Source organism: Mesocricetus auratus, unplaced genomic scaffold, assembly GCF_017639785.1.
Source record: "Mesocricetus auratus isolate SY011 unplaced genomic scaffold, BCM_Maur_2.0 Super-Scaffold_100013, whole genome shotgun sequence".
In the NCBI taxonomy this organism is placed as follows: domain Eukaryota; kingdom Metazoa; phylum Chordata; class Mammalia; order Rodentia; family Cricetidae; genus Mesocricetus; species Mesocricetus auratus.
This window is the reverse complement of record NW_024429196.1, coordinates 81891796-81909156: the sequence shown is the minus strand read 5'-3', so window position 1 is coordinate 81909156 and position 17361 is coordinate 81891796. Positions and strand designations below refer to the sequence as shown.

Below are 17361 nucleotides of genomic sequence, written 5' to 3'. Positions count from 1 at the left end.
CTTCTAACATAGTTTCACCCTGCTCTCTGACTTGAGTATGCAGAAGGACTTAGTGATCCCAGATTCTGCAGGAATGGTTCCAATGGGTCAGTTAGAGTTAGGTTTCCACACCATTCCATTAACTGTGGCAAGTGTGCACGGTATAGACTCTCCTGCACTTGAATGGTATTCTTCTAGTAGCACAGACTCTACTTATGAAGATATTCCTTTCTGATATAGCCCCCTGTAAACAGAAGTGATCACATATCAAAATATGTGTAACATACCTGACCTACTCAACACTGCAGCTCAGCAACACGGCACCCTGTATATGTATAACGCCAGCTGTCTCCCCTTGTGACTGTGTGGTTCCTAGTAACTCGTGCAGCCGTTTCCAGCATCACCAGAGAGGACTACTGGGTGTCCCTAGCCTGGAAAAGATAAAATCCAAAGTGGGTCCTGCTTGGGAATCCCACTTTCAAATTACAGTGTCTGCTGGTCATGCCTTGGTGCCATCACAAATTTGAGACTGTGAGGCCACAACAGATAGACGTCTGTGTATGTGGATACCTAAGTGTATTCTTCAAACAGAGGCCAGGGAGTGGTATGTGGGTATATCTGCAGAGAAGGACTACCCTTTCCCACAACTCCTGTAGCCCACTCTTCCTTAGTATCTGGACAGTGATCAAGCCTTCATCACTTGCTGCATGCATCTCTTGAAGCTTTTCTTTGGCACGTGCTGTTCATGTGGTTTTCTTCTCTAATTCAGTGTATATTTCCTCAGCCAAAATAAAAAGTGGGAGTAATGTAGTTAGTGCATTGTATAAAAGCCTCTTGGGTCACATGTCCCCAGCTCCCACTTTCTCCTTGGCTAGCTTAAGGGGTGAGCCGGCACTTAGCAAGTAGTTAAAAAGGCAACTGACCTGCTTTTGAAGCTTGGTTCTGACACCTGCTAGAGAACACAGCTCTGTGCATCTGGCTATCAGCCTGTGAAGCAGAAATACTATGTACCACGTACGATCAATGTGAGGCTTAAAGGAATGAATGCAAGGCCAGTGATCTACCCAGTACTTGGGATACATTTGAAGTACCAAGGGCAAAACTATTAAACACATGAGATATACTTGCCACATCAAAGGCATAGACTGTCACAGCCATGATCAAGACAGTGTGCAGGTGCCCACTCTCGTGTGGGAGCTAGGTGTGTACCTTAACCCACTGTGCAAGTGAGTTACAATTCTGCTCACAATATGGAGTCCAAGACAGGTGTTTCTATGCGTTCCCTGAAATTTGAAGGAAGGTTTGACTAAGGCAGCAATTTTGTAGCCTTCAACTGCTGGCTTTTTTTTTTTCCATTTTCTCTCTTGAATGTAAAAACTTAAAAGTTCTTACACATTTTGTCTGAATCTGTCATTTTGCCACAGTATTTGTGTTACTCTCTTATACCACAATCCAAACTATTTTCAAAAAACCCATACTCAGTTTTTGCTATGATTCAAAAATAGGATTTGTACTTAAGTATTTGTTTTTCAGGAAGCACATTGGATGTATCACAAGGTGGCCTTCTCACTACTGCTAAAACTAATTAGTGAGAACAGCTTTATACATATGGATGCTGCATAGAATGAATGCCTATGAAAATCCATGAATTTAAAATTGCAACTTTATATATGCTTCCCATTTAGTCTAAATTAGGCCTAAACATAGCGTGACTTTGCATACTAAAGTTTCATAGCCCAGTAATTTTTTTTTTGACAGGGTTTTCTGTGTAGTATTGGCTGTCCTGGAACTCTGTAGACTAGGCTGATTTTGAACTCAGAGATCCGTACTGGGATTAAAGGTGTGTGCCATCACTGGCTATGCCCAGTAATTCTTTTTTTTTTTTTTTTTTTTTTTTTTTTTTGGTTTTTTACGAGACAGGGTTTCTCTGTTTTGGAGGCTGTCGGTCCAGCCTGGCCTCGAACTCACAGAGATCTGCCTGCCTCTGCCTCCGAGTGCTGGGATTAAAGGCGTGCGCCACCAACGCCCGGCGCCCAGTAATTCTTAATTAACTACTAAATTGACATAAAATCACAGTATGTCAAGAGTGACTTTTTTTTTGCAAGTATGTAAAACAAATACCTGAGTACGAAAAAGTAAATACAAGGACTAACAAAAATTTTACAATTTGTCACTGTAAGACTTTTTCAAGGCCAGGTGTTACTTATACTTGTCTCACACATGCTGTGAGATTAGACTAAAATGACAAGTCAAAAAAGCACAAGCCTCGGGGAAGTCCAAAAAATAGCTAACCACTTGATTCTGTAAAGCAGAACCTGTTAATTTTGGATTAGTTTCCTCTGGTGTCTTCCTTTTAATTTTTTAAAAATTGTTATATGTCTTTTTTTTTAAAAGATTTATTTATTTGTTTAGTATACAGTGTTCTGCCTATAAGCCAGAAGAGGACACCTGATTGACTTGTAGATGGTTGTGAGCCACCATGTGATTGCTGGGAATTGAACTCAGGACCTCTGGAAGACCAGTCATTGCTCTTGACCTCTGAGCCATCTCTCCAGCCCCCTGTTATATGTCTTATGGATGTCTGCACAATGTGGCATCCAGGGAGACCATAAAAAAGGCATCAGGTCCTTTGGACAGGGCTTGCCGATGGTTGGGAGCTGCCATGTGAACTCTGTGACTCAAATTCAGGCCCCCTGGAAGAGCAACCAATGCTTTTAACCGCTGAGTCATCTCCAGACCCTCTCCCTTAATTAAAACAAAACAAAAACAAAACAACAACAAAAAACAAACCTGTCACTACTACTCAGCATACTCATTTTGTAATTTATAAGCTTTAAAACCTTGGGATCACTTGCTTTCTTTGGATTTGTTCACCGGTGTGATGGCTATGTCTTCGTAATATTTGAGTACTTAAGTAAATTACACGCACCCATTCAAGTTTTTATTTTTAAAACACACTCGAAGTTTTGTCCTCGTGATTATGACTGATGATGGTTCTGAGGCACTGATTCAACTAGGGCTTTATCCACTCTTCCTCTCCAAATTTAAGCATCTGTGAAACACCTTCATGCAGCTCTAAATTGGAATATATATATATTTAAAAGGGGGCCAGTGAAATGGCTCCGCGGTTAAAAGCACCTGCCACCAAGCCTAGCGATCCACATTAGTGAAAACTGACTCCCCCAAATTGCCGTGATGCTAAAAATAAATAAAAAAATAAAATTTAAGAATAAAAGGTTTCCGCTCAGGCGTCTGAAATGCGACTTCGAAACGATCTGCACCTGAAACAGGCAGGGTGCGTGCCTGGGGACGGGGCGATCGCTAAGCAAAAAAATAAAAATAAAAACTCCTTCTTGCTGGGCCCACTCTAGGAAGCCGCAGGCCGGGCCCTCCCCGCGCAGGGTTTGCCCCATCTTGGAAACTCCTTGCTCTCAAGCTCTCCCAGGGCGCTCTGCCGTCCTAAGCATTAGCTTGCCCGGCGCGGCGGGACAGGCATAGCTCGGCCTCCCCACCTACATCCGCCCCGAGATCCGGCGGCTCTGCGTCCCGTCGCGTCGCGGGAGCGCGCCCGATCCCAGCGGGCCCTGCGGGTGCGTGCGTCCGTGCGTGCGCGCGCACGCCGCCCCACTCCCCGGCGGCCGCGGGAAAATTCCAAACACGTCAAAACCAGACAGCCACCGTGAGGAGGCCACGCCAAGTGTTCAAGCCGCAGAAGCCGGGCGGCGGCTCCTGGCCGCCCATTCTGCTGAGGCAGGCTCTGTGGGGCGAGGACCACCCGTGGAGGCCGCCACTTCCCGCTGGGACAGGGAAGGCTCGCGAGAACGAGCCTCTACCGCGGACGAACCGCGGTCCCGCAGGGCGCGGTGAGGGAGTCTGAGGCGGGAAGGTGAGAAGCCACGGTGGGCTGCGGCGGGAGGCGGGGCCGGAAAGAGGCGGGGCCATAACCTGAGAGGAGGCGGGGGGGAGGGGGTGGGAGGCCTGCGCGGGAGGCGGGGCCTGGACAGGGTAGGAGGCGGGGTCGGAGCCAGGTGGGAGGTGGGGCCGACCGCGAGGGGCGTGGTTAAGCGGGAGTTGGCTCCCGCTTGGCCAAGGCAAGACTGCGATGGGCGTGACCACACGGAAACCCTCACCCTGCGCGAGCCGGGTCGACTTCAGGGGGCGGATCCAGATTGCAGGGGAGCCGGAGAGGGGGCGGAGTATGCAGTGAGGGGCGGGGCCTGAGATTCCTACTGAATGTTGATTCGGCTGCCACGGAGCTAGTTGGGTGTCCTCCCCGTTATCTTTTCTTTCTGTGTTTTCCCACAAATCCTCTTTGCGGGGGGGTTCAGCGCAGCCCCAGGTGCGTTTGAAAGGACCATAGCAAAGGTGAAGCTCTTTGCCCGGCATCCTTTGGACCAGTCTGGCCCAGGGTCCCCGTGGACGCCTTCCCACAGCTGCATGAGTGACAGGCCCAGGCCATTCAAAGCCGAGAGGGTTTAGGGGTACAGTGTGCAGTCTTTTTTGTTCAGTTGTTAGGTGGTTGGTCTTGGAGGGAGTGTTGGACGATGGGCATGTCCCAAGAAGGACCTCTGTTAGCTCACAAGTGAAGAACTGGCTGGTTTTGTGTGTGTGTGTGTAGGCCAGAGGTGTTTTCAGCCCTTTACCCCCTTGTCCCCTGCCCCGCCTCCCACATGTGGCCCCGAAGTTCACCAGACTTTGCAAGCCCTAGGGTTCTGCCTTTCTCTGACTCCCCAGTGCTCAGATCACAAGTGTGTGGTACACGCTTAAAACCTTAAACTTACATGCACACACACACACACACACACACCCCAAAAAACAAAACAAAACAAAAAACCAAAACAGCAACAAAATCCAAAGCAACAAGCATGCATTCTGGGTCTAGAACTTGTCCTCGTTCTTGTGTGGCAAGCACATTACCCACTGAGCTAGCTCTCCAGCCCTATTCTGAACGACAACAACAAAAAGTATTGCTTTGGGTGGCCGTGGCGGGTTTGTTGCTGCCCATGTGAAGCTGTGTGCACATTTTAAAATGAATGGGGATCCTAACTGCTTCCATATTTCCGCAAATAGTTCCAGCAACAATTACACAAATCTAGTATTTATAAAGCCAACTTCAGGGAGGCCAGCCTGGCCAGTAGGAAGTTGGATGGGTTGCCTAGGCCACAGAGAGGCCCCAAGGCATCTCACATGGGGGATGGAACCTCAAAAGAAGTGGCAGTAGGGCCTCAATTCAGGCTAGAATTCAGCCTGAAATACTCCTTAAAAATCTCAGTGTACTTTATGATATGCATATTCACTGTTCCTGTTTGTGGTTTCTGATTAGCTAACTTTTTAATATGAAAGAATTCTCACAGGAGACATAATAGAATTGTCAGTGATTTACTAAAAATCTAATGTTGTTGGAAGAGACAATACAAAGATTCAGACAGCAATTCAGTACTGAGTGTGGTGTTGGTATTCCCCCTCCCCCATGGTGTCACTATGTAGCCAGACAACTCTCTGGTAACTCACTATGTAGATCAGGCTGGTCTTGAACTCACAGGGATCCACCTGCCAAGTGCTGGGATTAAAGGCACGAGCCACTATGCCTGGCTTGAGTGTTTTATTTTTTGCTAAATTTCAAACACCATCATTATTATTATTATTACTAGTAATAGTAGTAGGGCTTAGTTTGGAAAAGACTTTGCAAAATTATCTGAGTATCTCTGTTAGGCGTTTCTTTACTCTCTTGGTTATACTGAAATAATTTCTGTTAGGAACTGGACTACAGGTGTGTATTAGATCTCTGTTGCTATAACAAAGTGTCTGAGGTGGGTTACTTTAGAGAGTAGTTTATAGCTGGGCACAGTGCTGATCTCCTGAGAGTTTGAGGCCAGCCTGGTTTACAAAGCAAGTTCCAGGACAGCCAAGGCTGTTAGAAAGAGAAACCCTGTCTTGAAAAACAAAGACAAAAAAAAAATAAAAGAGAATAGTTCGTTTAGCTCATATTTCTTTTTTTTTTATTGGTTTTACGAGACAGGGTTTCTCTGTATTGTTTTGGAGGCTGTCGGTCCAGCCCGGGCTTGAACTCACAGAGATCCGACTGCCTCTGCCTCCTGAGTGCTGGGATTAAAGGCGTGCACCACCACCGTCCGGCTTCAGTGGGTTTTTTAATGTTCTGTGAGTTCATGGGATTTTCTACATATGGCCTCACGTACTCCGTGAATACAGTTTTACATGCTCTTTTCATCTTTGTTCTTCACCTTCAGTACAAGAGGGGAGGTGAATGATTCCTAGAGCTCTTTTGGAGTTGAAGGTGGCTTACTTGTACATAGACTGTCGTGGAGTCCTAGGATAGGAATTGGCGAGAAGACCTTTGCATCTGTTTGAGGCATTAACTGTTGGTTGCCTTTTGACAAGTGCTGGATCTGGTGTAGAAACTGCTGACATGATGAGTCCCTGTGTGTCTGACTATAGAGGCATCTCAGAGTGATCCAAGCATATTTCCTAATTTTTTTTCTGAGATTGTAAAGGATTTGCGTTATCCGTTGCAAGAGGTTTGATAGAATTTGCACAATTAGTCATCTCACTCTAGATTTTTTTTTTTCCTTGGGAAAATGTCAACCATTCATTTTCTGTGGTACTGACTGCCCTGCATGCATCCTATGCAGTGAGCCAAGCTTGGAGTTCCGTGATTCCCATTCAGCCATGACCACAGTCGGTGCAGATCCTTTTGAACCCAAGTGTCAAGAATGCAGCACCATATCTGCGCAGGTAATTTTAGCACATCCATCTTAGTAGCCGTGGTGGTAGGAAACCTTTCAGAACTGAAGTTCTCAATAGTCACAAGAGTCAGTCTCACAACAGTCCTCTTGAGGGACCATGGTTCCCATCCTGGCTTATGGCCTCTTCACACTGTAAGAGGGAAGGAACCACTCTGAAGATTCAAGCTAAGTTTTAATCTCAGTTGATCTCAGGTAGAGTGTCATGGTGAGAGCAGGTGGAAAAGTTCAGGGCTACCAGTGGTGATAGCATCACTTACAAATGTTGGATCTCCTGACCTGAAACCAGTTAGGGAAGACTGGGAGGCTGTGACGTGGACTGAATTGTACCCCCACCTCCAGATGCTTAGGGTGAAGCTCTGTCCAGTTCCCCCACCCCCAGCCCCTTTTCAGTATAATGTGTTTGGAAGCAGCTTTTAGGGAGGTAATTACAGTTAATTATACTGTGTGTTCTACCCTATAATCCCCTCCTATTTCGGTGGTTTCCGGCATATTTACAATTATAGAATATTAGAATTTGAATGGATCTCCTCAAAAGTTTCAACAAAAGCAACCTTGAGAGGCCGAAAGCAGTGGTGCTCATAGTTCTCTGTGTTCTCATTCTGAGTCTCCAGCAGTCTGGTTTCTGTGCTCTTCCTTGGGAGAGCTACTTCTATATGCCTGTGCTCTGACGTGGCTGTAGAACAAAGAACTTGCACACATCCTTCTCCTGACTCTGCTCTGGGTTCTGTTGCACGAATCTGCTCTGTCTCTGGGGAAGGGAAGGTCGGGTGCTGTTGGAGGAAGCTGCAGTGACAAATTGCTGCACCGGACACTGGTGAGCCTATCACAGACTAACAGGAGCTCAGTGAAAGTGGCAAAAAATGGGCATTATTTGGAATAGGGTGCTCCACCAGGTGCCAAAAGGTGCGACATTGTGTAAGGGGTCTCTGTCTACTCTAGGAACCATTCACAGGTCTGTCTGCATGGCTGGGGACTATCCTGAGAACTGTCAAATGAGCCTGTAGGGTGGATGTTGCTCCCCCACCTGAAGGTATCTCACGTAGGCTCTGAAATGTCCAGGTTTCTCTGTCACAGATCCAGTGAACAGCAGTGCCAGGCTCTATCCTTTCTAGTGGTCTATAAAATGGGGACTTTTCTACAGTAACACAGATGGACTTGACCAACAGTCCCTTCTTCCCACTCTGGAAGCAGTTCACAAAGCTGTGTACTACCTTTAAGGAAGCCTTTACAAACCAATGACTGTAAGATAAGACTTAGTGATGTGGCAGGAGATTTTTTTTTTGTAAACGACTGTTGAAAAGTATGGGAAGCTTTATTTATATTACTGTAAATTATTTGTATGGGTGTGTATATGTCTATATACATATAGACATACACATATACATGTGTGTGTGTGTGCATGCGTGTGTGCGTGTGTGTAGATGAGTGCAGTGTCTGTTGTCAGAGGTGTAGGATCCCCTGGAGCTGGAGTGCTGAGAAAGGAACTGTGGTCATCCAAGAGAGCAGCCAGTGCTCTTAACCACTGAGCATTTCTCCAGCCCCAGGAATTATTTTTAATATAAAATCACCTATAAAACCGATCACTGAGGTTGGACTCCTTCAAAGACACGCATGTACACATACTTTCATGGGAACATTATCATGCATTACACACATCTAACTGGTAGCTTCCCTATTGGACATAAGAACTTACGAACATTATTTTGTGTCCTGATTGTTCTGTTACTCTAAATGTGTGCATGTGTTTTATTGTTACTACTATGCCACTCTGACCACTGTCCATAACTTTACCTTCTGTTTTTTCCCTTCCTTCCTTCCTTCCTTCCTTCCTTCCTTCCTTCCTTCCTTCCTTCCTTCCTTCCTTCTGTGGTATAAGGAATAGCTGCCCAATCTTCAACTAGGTGGCATTGTCATTGGGGTCACACAGCTCCGGATGTTATCTTTCCCCAGTGCAGCAAACCTTCCTCTATCACTTTCATTTGATTTAAACCTCAGTACCAGATGGGTTCTGTGTAGTCCTTGGCCTTCTGCCCCGGTGTCTTTGCCACTGACTCTCCAGCTTCTTTCCAGATGCGTCTCTTCTCATGGAGTGTAAATAACGGTGGTCCTTGCCTCAAGTCAGCGTGGTACTTGTGATACAAGTACACCAGGGCTGGATGGCCACACATCCCTGGGCCCGGGTTTGAAGTTGTCACTTGTAGTTATCGTTGTAGGAAATCAGCTCTCTTTCCTTCTCTCTCTCTCTCTCTCTCTCTCTCTCTCTTATAATCATCCCTTGTTATTGTATTCCTTTGGGAGATTATCCTCTGGTCATTCCTGCTTTCTCCTCCCCATTTCTCCACATCCACCTACCCCCCCCCCCCCCGCATCTTCCATTCTCTTAACCGTTGTCAGATTTCGCTTCCTCTTGAGTTTTGTGGTTGAGGTTTTCAGTGGATGGTGGGAGGAGTGGTTAGAAGGGTGAAGGGAGGGGTGCATAAATATGCTGCTGTCTGATTATCTTATCTGGAATGAGATGATAAGGAGCCTGTTTCCTTTGTCACTGCTCTTAGAGGGTAGACTCTCCCTGGTCTCAGATAGCAGAGCTTTCATGTGCTGACCCTTGTGGCAGATGACTGTGTTTGTGACTGAGCAGGCGGACCAGTCCCTGGAGAAGGTTCAAGGTAAAGGGCACGGACATGGGCAGGCTTCTGGAAGGAAGAGGGGCACTGTGTTTACATCCTGTTTGTGACTCTGATTAGAGGGAAGGTTAAGTTGGGAGTATTCTGGGCTCAGGAGTCATTTGTTCCTGGAAGACAGTTAGGTGTGGGCAGTGTGTCTCCTTGGTTAGCTTTTACTAATCATGCTTGTGAGGGTGGGTATGTCTGTTGTCTGTCAGCAAGACCGGTGCTAATCCCACCAATCAAGAATAAAACCACCACCACAGTTTAGAACCAAATTAAATACTGCCAGGTGGATGGTTCTAGCCAGGTCCATACCCAGGTTCCCAGGAAATGGTCCAAAATCAGGCAAGCAAGGGCTTAAGAAGGAAACCCATAATTCATTGCATTTCCCATTATGTTCAATCAGGGGCAAGCATATATCCTGACATACATCCAGCCTACATCCAGTCACGGGCAGGTGTACATCCTGATGTATATACTGCCTGTGAACTTCCCACCCACATGTGATCACACACATTCAGTACAGATGAGTCAAACAAACTTGTTTAGGGGAGTGAAGATGTGTGGCTTGGTATCTACCATAAATAATAGCCTCCAGCATTTCAGGAACTATCTCATCTTGGGCAAGGTGCTTACCGATCAGAGGCTTGTTTGTTTCATGAATCTCTTAGGCATAGTAATTAAAACTTAAAATGTAACTTTGGATCTCACATTCTCCCTTTGAGTTGTATCCTTCATCAAATCCTTGACTCTTTAATGGGCATCTGTTTATACTAGGGCCTAATCCCCGTCAGCTTAATGGTACCCAGATAGGAATTGTCATTCAGTTAGGGCACCAGTGATGCAGGAGCCAGCAGCAATCAGCAGAGGCAGGAGGGCCAAAGGCCCTGTAATAGATGACAGAGTTATTATCTGGAAGGAACAGTTATTTATTTCATCTCAGGTTCCCTGCCTTTTTTTTTTGCGTTTTTAATGATTTCTGAGTAGTTTGTATAGAAACAACAAATTTCTGTGAAAGCTATACAATAGCCTCTGTTTTACATAGAGCAGGTTGCGTGTCCTATCATACTGTAGAACTATTTGGCTAATGAATCTTCCTGTTGATAGATCTGGGTCTATTTGGTTCTAACAGGTCCTTTCCTGATGTGCCAAGAGGCACTCTAGGTACCTATTTTGTACCCCATGCCAGAGTTTCCTTTTGCTCTAACATTACAGCGTGTTGGGGGTTAAGCAGCAATATACCCTCTTCTCTAACTGCTACCTGCTGAAAATAGGATGTTGCTGCCAGGGCCCAGGAGGGCTGGAGTGCTAGTCAAAGGTAAGGGCGGAATTCAGGCAATGTAGCATTGTCAGAAGCATCTGGATCACCGACCCAGCTGAAGAGACAGGGAGCATTTACATTGGCTGGACTGGCCCCATCAGCTTTCAGCAACTCCAGGGTGTGCAGTCGTTTGGAGCAGATTACAGTCAGTAGCTGATGCTTGGGTAGTGTCTGCCAGCCAAGTGGAAATCTGCTGAGATGGAAATAGACTAGGATGGAAGTTAACATTTAGGAACCTAAAGGAATATCTTACTTACATTTGCAACTTTAAGGCCCATAGTCCTAGTAATTGGGGAGGTCTCTCCAAGACCAGGAGAGAGAGAAATACCATCCCCAGGAATACACAGGTGGGGAAACAGGCTGTACTTACCTGGAGTCCTTTAGACCTGTGAGAAGTGGATCCAAGTCTTACAACTCCCTCGATTTTCTGAAGTTTATACACATTTCTTTTTCACTTTACAAAAGGACATAAAAGTTTTAGACATGAGCCGGGTGTTGGTGGTGCACACCTTTAATCCCAGCACTCGGGAGGCAGAGGCAGGTGGATCTCTGTGAGTTCGAGACCAGCCTGGTCTACGAGAGCTAGTACCAGGACAGCCTCCAAAGCCACAGAGAAACCCTGTCTTGAAAAACCAAAAAAAAAAAAAAAGTTTTAGATATACTAGCATTACCCATCTGTACTGAAATCTACATTATAGAAAAAGTAGGAAACAGGTGTCTGTGAACAGCTGGAGTAGCCTTATATCTTTGAGTCCTAGAAAAAGCTATAGATTTGGGTTAAAAGCATGAACATCTTTTTCCTCTGTCCCATGAGCTGGATATGGATTGGACAGAAATGACTTAGAAGACATCTAAAGGAAATTTAAAATCTTGAGCTTGTGACTGAACAGTAAGTAGCCAGTGCTCTACCAGCTTATGAGAACTCTATTGACATTAAACTCTGAACTTCTGAAATCTTAGTGCAAGGGGAAAGAAATATGAAACATTTCCCATACCTTAAATCACTAATTTATACCTTTACAACTTATATTTACACCTTAAATCACTTTCTGAGACCTCAGGAACTTGCTTAAGCTTTCACATCCTCAGACCTTTATATATCATAGACTCTCAGAACTTTCATAGACTTTCACATCCTCAGACCTTTATATACCATAGACTCTCAGAACTTACATAGACTCTCACATCCTCAGACCTTTATATATCATAGACTCTCAGAACTTACATAGACTCTCACATCCTCAGACCTTTATATATCATAGACTCTCACATCCTCAGACCTTTATATATCATAGACTCTCAGAACTTACATAGACTCTCACATCCTCAGACCTTTATGTATTATAGACACTCAGAACTTACATAGACTCTCACATCCTCAGACCTTTATATATCATAGACTCTCAGAACTTACATAGACTCTCACATCCTCAGACCTTTATATATCATAGACTCTCAGAACTTACATAGACTCTCACATCCTCAGACCTTTATATATCATAGACTCTCAGAACTTTCATAGACTCTCACATCCTCAGACCTTTATATATCATAGACTCTCACATCCTCAGACCTTTATATACCATAGACTCTCAGAACTTACATAGACTCTCACATCCTCAGACCTTTATGTATTATAGACACTCAGAACTTACATAGACTCTCACATCCTCAGACCTTTATATATTATAGACTCTCAGAACTTACATAGACTCTCACATCCTCAGACCTTTATATATCATAGACTCTCAGAATTTACATAGACTCTCACATCCTCAGACCTTTATATATCATAGACTCTCAGAACTTACATAGACTCTCACATCCTCAGACCTTTATATATCATAGACTCTCAGAACTTACATAGACTCTCACATCCTCAGACCTTTATATATCATAGACTCTCAGAACTTTCATAGACTCTCACATCCTCAGACCTTTATATATCATAGACTCTCACATCCTCAGACCTTTATATACCATAGACTCTCAGAACTTACATAGACTCTCACATCCTCAGACCTTTATGTATTATAGACACTCAGAACTTACATAGACTCTCACATCCTCAGACCTTTATATATCATAGACTCTCAGAACTTACATAGACTCTCACATTCTCAGACCTTTATATATCATAGATTCTCAGAATTTACATAGACTCTCACATCCTCAGACCTTTATATATCATAGACTCTCAGAACTTACATAGACTCTCACATCCTCAGACCTTTATATATCATAGACTCTCAGAACTTACATAGACTCTCACATCCTCAGACCTTTATATATCATAGACTCTCAGAACTTTCATAGACTCTCACATCCTCAGACCTTTATATATCATAGACTCTCAGAACTTACATAGACTCTCATAGCCTCAGACCTTTTGTATATCTTATAACATTTTCTTAGACCCTCAAATTTACATAGACTTTAGCCCTTTTTCTTTCCCCATAATCATTTAACAGAAACATAAGCAGTTATTACTGAGAACATTCATTACAAATCATGTTCCTTTAGTGGAAAGTTACATCTGAAACCTGTTTATCTTTTAATACTATGCCTGTTAGCAAAGCAAACCTGTCTACCTTTTCTCAACAGGGTATCTAGTGAATCTAGAAAAAGCAAGGCTTGATATTTACATATGAAAATGAGCTAACAAGGTGGCTACAGCCTTGGGGGAAGAACCTGGTTGTTTGCTGCTGCTAAAACACAGCTGTCAATAGCATCAGAGATCTGAGGAGGATGAATTATAGCATGAAGTATCATCCAAATGGCCTATGCATCAATTACAATGGCAGAGACTATTCCATTACCTAAAGGGCCATCGCAGGCTCTTGTGGTCTCCATGGTATTGGGGACAGAGGTACCAGGACAGCGTCAGTCTTCAGCTGCGAGGCCCAGAAGGCGAGAACTTTCCTGTGGACGTAGAACATGGGAGAGACTGACCTTACTTAGTCTGGGCAAGGTGGGGCAATCAATTGTTGAGTGTCCTGCTTGTGCACAGTTATCCAGGGGAAGTGTTGCTCAGTCGGTAGCATTGCCACAATCCAGGGGAAGTATTGCTCAGTCGGTAGCATTGCCACAATCCAGGGAAGTATTGCTCAGTCGATAGCATTGCCACAATCCAGGGAGAGACATCGTTGTACTGTGTCATCTTTGGAGACCCTGGGGTCACTGCTGGGATCTAGGAGACTCTGCTACAGTAGCTTTTTTATTAAACATTTTAAATGCCATATTTTCAGATCTCTGACGAAGTATTGAGGACCATTTTCTATTAAATATATCTGAGCTAAGCAAACCTAGACTTAACCTTGAAAACATAAGTTTGATTATTATAGATGACTACTAACTTACATTTCTTAATTATACGTTATATTTTTAATTCAGCTGCATCTCTACCTGGATAGCCCACTGCTCAATTGGATTTTTTCCCTTGGATTCCACAGTGTCTGGCACTTAACCATGTCTCAAGGTGTCTTTCTACCCAGGTGTGTTTCTTCCCCTGTTTCCTCTGTGGGCCCCTGGTTTCTTAATCAGGAACCCAAGCAACACCTTTAACTTCACGCTGTTCATTTCTGAAACCGTGTTCAACCTAACCATCCAATACCGAACATTGTATCTCTTAGATACAGCTGATTTTAACTTGTGATGGGATTATTATCCTTTAAGCCTATTACAATATTAAGATATGACTGAAAGTTGAAATTGTGTTTAAGGCCTACTTGGACAGCATAGCCTGACAGCAAAGCACACTGGAGTGTGAGTTTTTTCCTCAGGTAGCATGAGTGACTGGGGACTGTTGTTCTCCTCTGTGCTCCGATTAGCAAGAAAGGATCACATTTATATAGCTAGTCTGAGAAAAGGTCAGCCCTTGGAAGGCAGAAGCAGGACAGTCAGGGGTTCATGGTCAGGCTGGACTATATGAGATTGGTTTGATTCTGTGAGGTCTTTGGTTACATATGAACCTTATGATTGTTTACTTTTTCTGAAATAATTTTCTTGTGAAAATGTTTTCGTGGAAAGTGTCCATGAAATTTTGATAAGCAATTGTCCTGAAACTGCAGACTGCCTTGTGAAGCATGGGCATTTTAATAGTATTATGGATGACTTATTCTATCTCTTCTTTAGTGTCCATCATCAGTACTGGACCATATTCAATGTGGTGACCTCTGACCACCTAGGTTAAATTCATTTAAAGCCTTACTTTTTTTTTTCATGTATTTAAATGAAAATTTGAAACTCTCTTGTGACCTGATCTTATTCATGTACAGAAATGCTGCAGGTTTGGCCGTTGGCTCCATGCCCTGCAGCTTCACAGAGTCAGTTCTTAGTTCCAGGAGGCTTTGAGAGTCAGTTTTCCCTGTGTAAAGGTATGCCATCTGCAAGAAGAGGGATTTTTTTTTTACTTCTTGTAAATACATACCTTTAGATTCTTTCTCTCCTCAAATTGTTGAATACAGGCGTTGAGATTGACCATCTTTGCCGTGTCCCTGGTCTTAGAGGAAAGCTTTTATTTCTCTTTGTTGGGTGTGATGCTCACCGTAACCCTATGACATATGGCCTTCATTGTGTCGGCGCTCATTCCTTCTATACCCAGTCTATCCACTTTTCGTTATGAAAAGATGTTGATCTGGTAAGTGGCCTTTCCTGCATGCGTCAGTATTACCACATAACTTGTTTTTCATCCTAGATAAGCTGAGCTTCATTCATAGGTTTGATGATGTTGAACCCAGGGTCCACTTCTTCCCAGTATATAATCCTTTTGATGCAGTACTGAATTCTGTTTGGTAGTAGTTTTTAAAATTTATTTTTATTTTATGTGTGTGAGTGTCTGTTTGCCTGTATGTATGTGTACCATGTACCTGCAGTGTCTGTGGAGGCCAGAAGAGGGTACTGGATCCCTTGTGGAGCTGGGATTACAGTTGTAAGTCACCATATGGATCCTGGGAACAGAACCCAGATCCTCTGCAAGAGCAACTCGTGCTTGTGACCTGAGAGCCATATCTCCATCCCTGTGTATTGGCCTTAATTTTCTTTTCTTCAGTTGTTCTTGTCTTGCTTTTGCATAGGACAATTCTGGTCTTTGGAAATGAGTTTGGAATTGTTCTTTCTTCTTCATCTTTTTGAATATTGTGAGGAGGATGGGTGTTAACTCTTCTTTAAATGCTTGATAATTATCAGGAAAGCCTTCTAGTACTAGGGAAACTTTTGCTTACTGGTTCAATCTCTTTACTTTTACTTGTCTGCTTAGATTTTCTGTGTGTTTTGTTTTGTTTTCTCATGATTTAGTCTTACAGATTGAGTTTCTAGGGGATTTATTCATTTCCTGTGATTATCTAATTTGTTAGGTCATAACTCTTCACAGTAGGTTCTTACAGTCCTGTGTGTGTCACACTTCTTATAATTTCTCCTCATAATTTCATTCCAGACTACCTCTGTTTTTCACATTAAAGGTAACGTTTTTCTCTTTGTTTTATCTCTTCTTTTTTTATCATTTTAAGTTAGTAATAAAGTAGAGCATTTTTTTTGTGCACATATATCCTTACCCATTGTTACTGTTCATTTTCCACCCTGTCCTCTAGCTCTCCTTTTCTTGCTGGTCCTGTTCAAATAGTCCTTTTTGTTTCTGGTTTGATGTCACATAGATCCCATTACCCTTTCTTGTCTTCTTCCCCCTCCCTTCAGTACCCCTGTCCTGTCCTCTTCATGTGCTCTATTCAGTTTTCATGCCCTACGCACATAGACATGCATGTATACTTTTATCCTAGGTTCCTGATATGAGAGAAAACACACTGTCTTTCTGAGTCTTAACTTAATTTGCATGACGTGACTTCCATCTCCATCCATTTTCCTGCAAATTTGTCATTCTCATTTACAGCTGAATGAAGTTCTGCTGCTCACATACACTGTGTTCCTTTGTCCATTCATCTGTTGACGGACAGCTGTGCTGTTGTGGGTAGTGCAGACGGAGCTCAGATGGACAGCTCTCTGTGTTCTGACTTGGAGTCCTCAGGTATGTGTCTTAGAAGGGAAGAATTTCAGGATGAGCCAGTATGAAGCAGAGTTAGAATTTATTAAAAGACATGTGTAGGACTGGCTAGATGACAGGTAAAAAGTGTTTGCTGTACAAGCCTGATAACCTTAGTTTATCCCTGGTACCCACAATGAAAGCAGAGAACCAACTTGCAAAAGTTGTCTTCTGACCTACCTACAGCCTCCCCCACACACTAAATAGAAATATATTTGGAAAGTGTTTTGGAGTCCTTGATCTTCAACTGGCAAGAGGCAGGAGGCTTCAACTAGACTCTGGGAGATGCTGCCCTCCTCTCCTTGGTCACATGTCCATGCTTTTCCTTTTCTTTCTAATTTACTTTGGTTTGTTCACAGGTATTTGGGGAGACAAATAAGATATGTAGGTATGTTATTATAGCCATGAAGATCTAGCAAAGCAAGTAGTTATTGCACCAGCCAGAGCAGGAATAGCTTTCTCCTTGTGTGGCCTGAGCATGTCTAAAACACAATCAGTGGAATGATTGTGATTCTAGTAACCTCTGAGGAGTTCCTGACCCCCCTTTCCCACTTGTAGACTCCACTTCCCTTTCCTAATGTCCATAGTGTATTACCTAGA

The 17361-nt window shown here is 43.7% G+C and overlaps 1 protein-coding gene across 4 annotated transcripts in view; it reads left to right on the top strand.

Annotated features, from left to right (window-relative positions):
• Nucleotides 1-3593: 3593 nt before the first annotated feature.
• Fancc (FA complementation group C) overlaps nucleotides 3594-17361 on the top strand; it is a 133193-nt gene continuing 119425 nt past the window's right edge. Inside the window, exons 1-2 of one of the 4 annotated variants that reach the window (XM_040756133.1) lie at nucleotides 3594-3865; nucleotides 16612-16746. In XM_040756133.1, the coding sequence (XP_040612067.1) occupies nucleotides 16710-16746 (37 nt within the window). In that variant the 5' untranslated portion in view covers nucleotides 3594-3865; nucleotides 16612-16709. Of the gene's footprint in view, nucleotides 3866-6629; nucleotides 6733-16611; nucleotides 16747-17361 lie in introns of all 4 variants that reach the window. The other 3 variants (XM_040756131.1, XM_040756132.1, XM_021232007.2) reach the window with 3 other exon arrangements.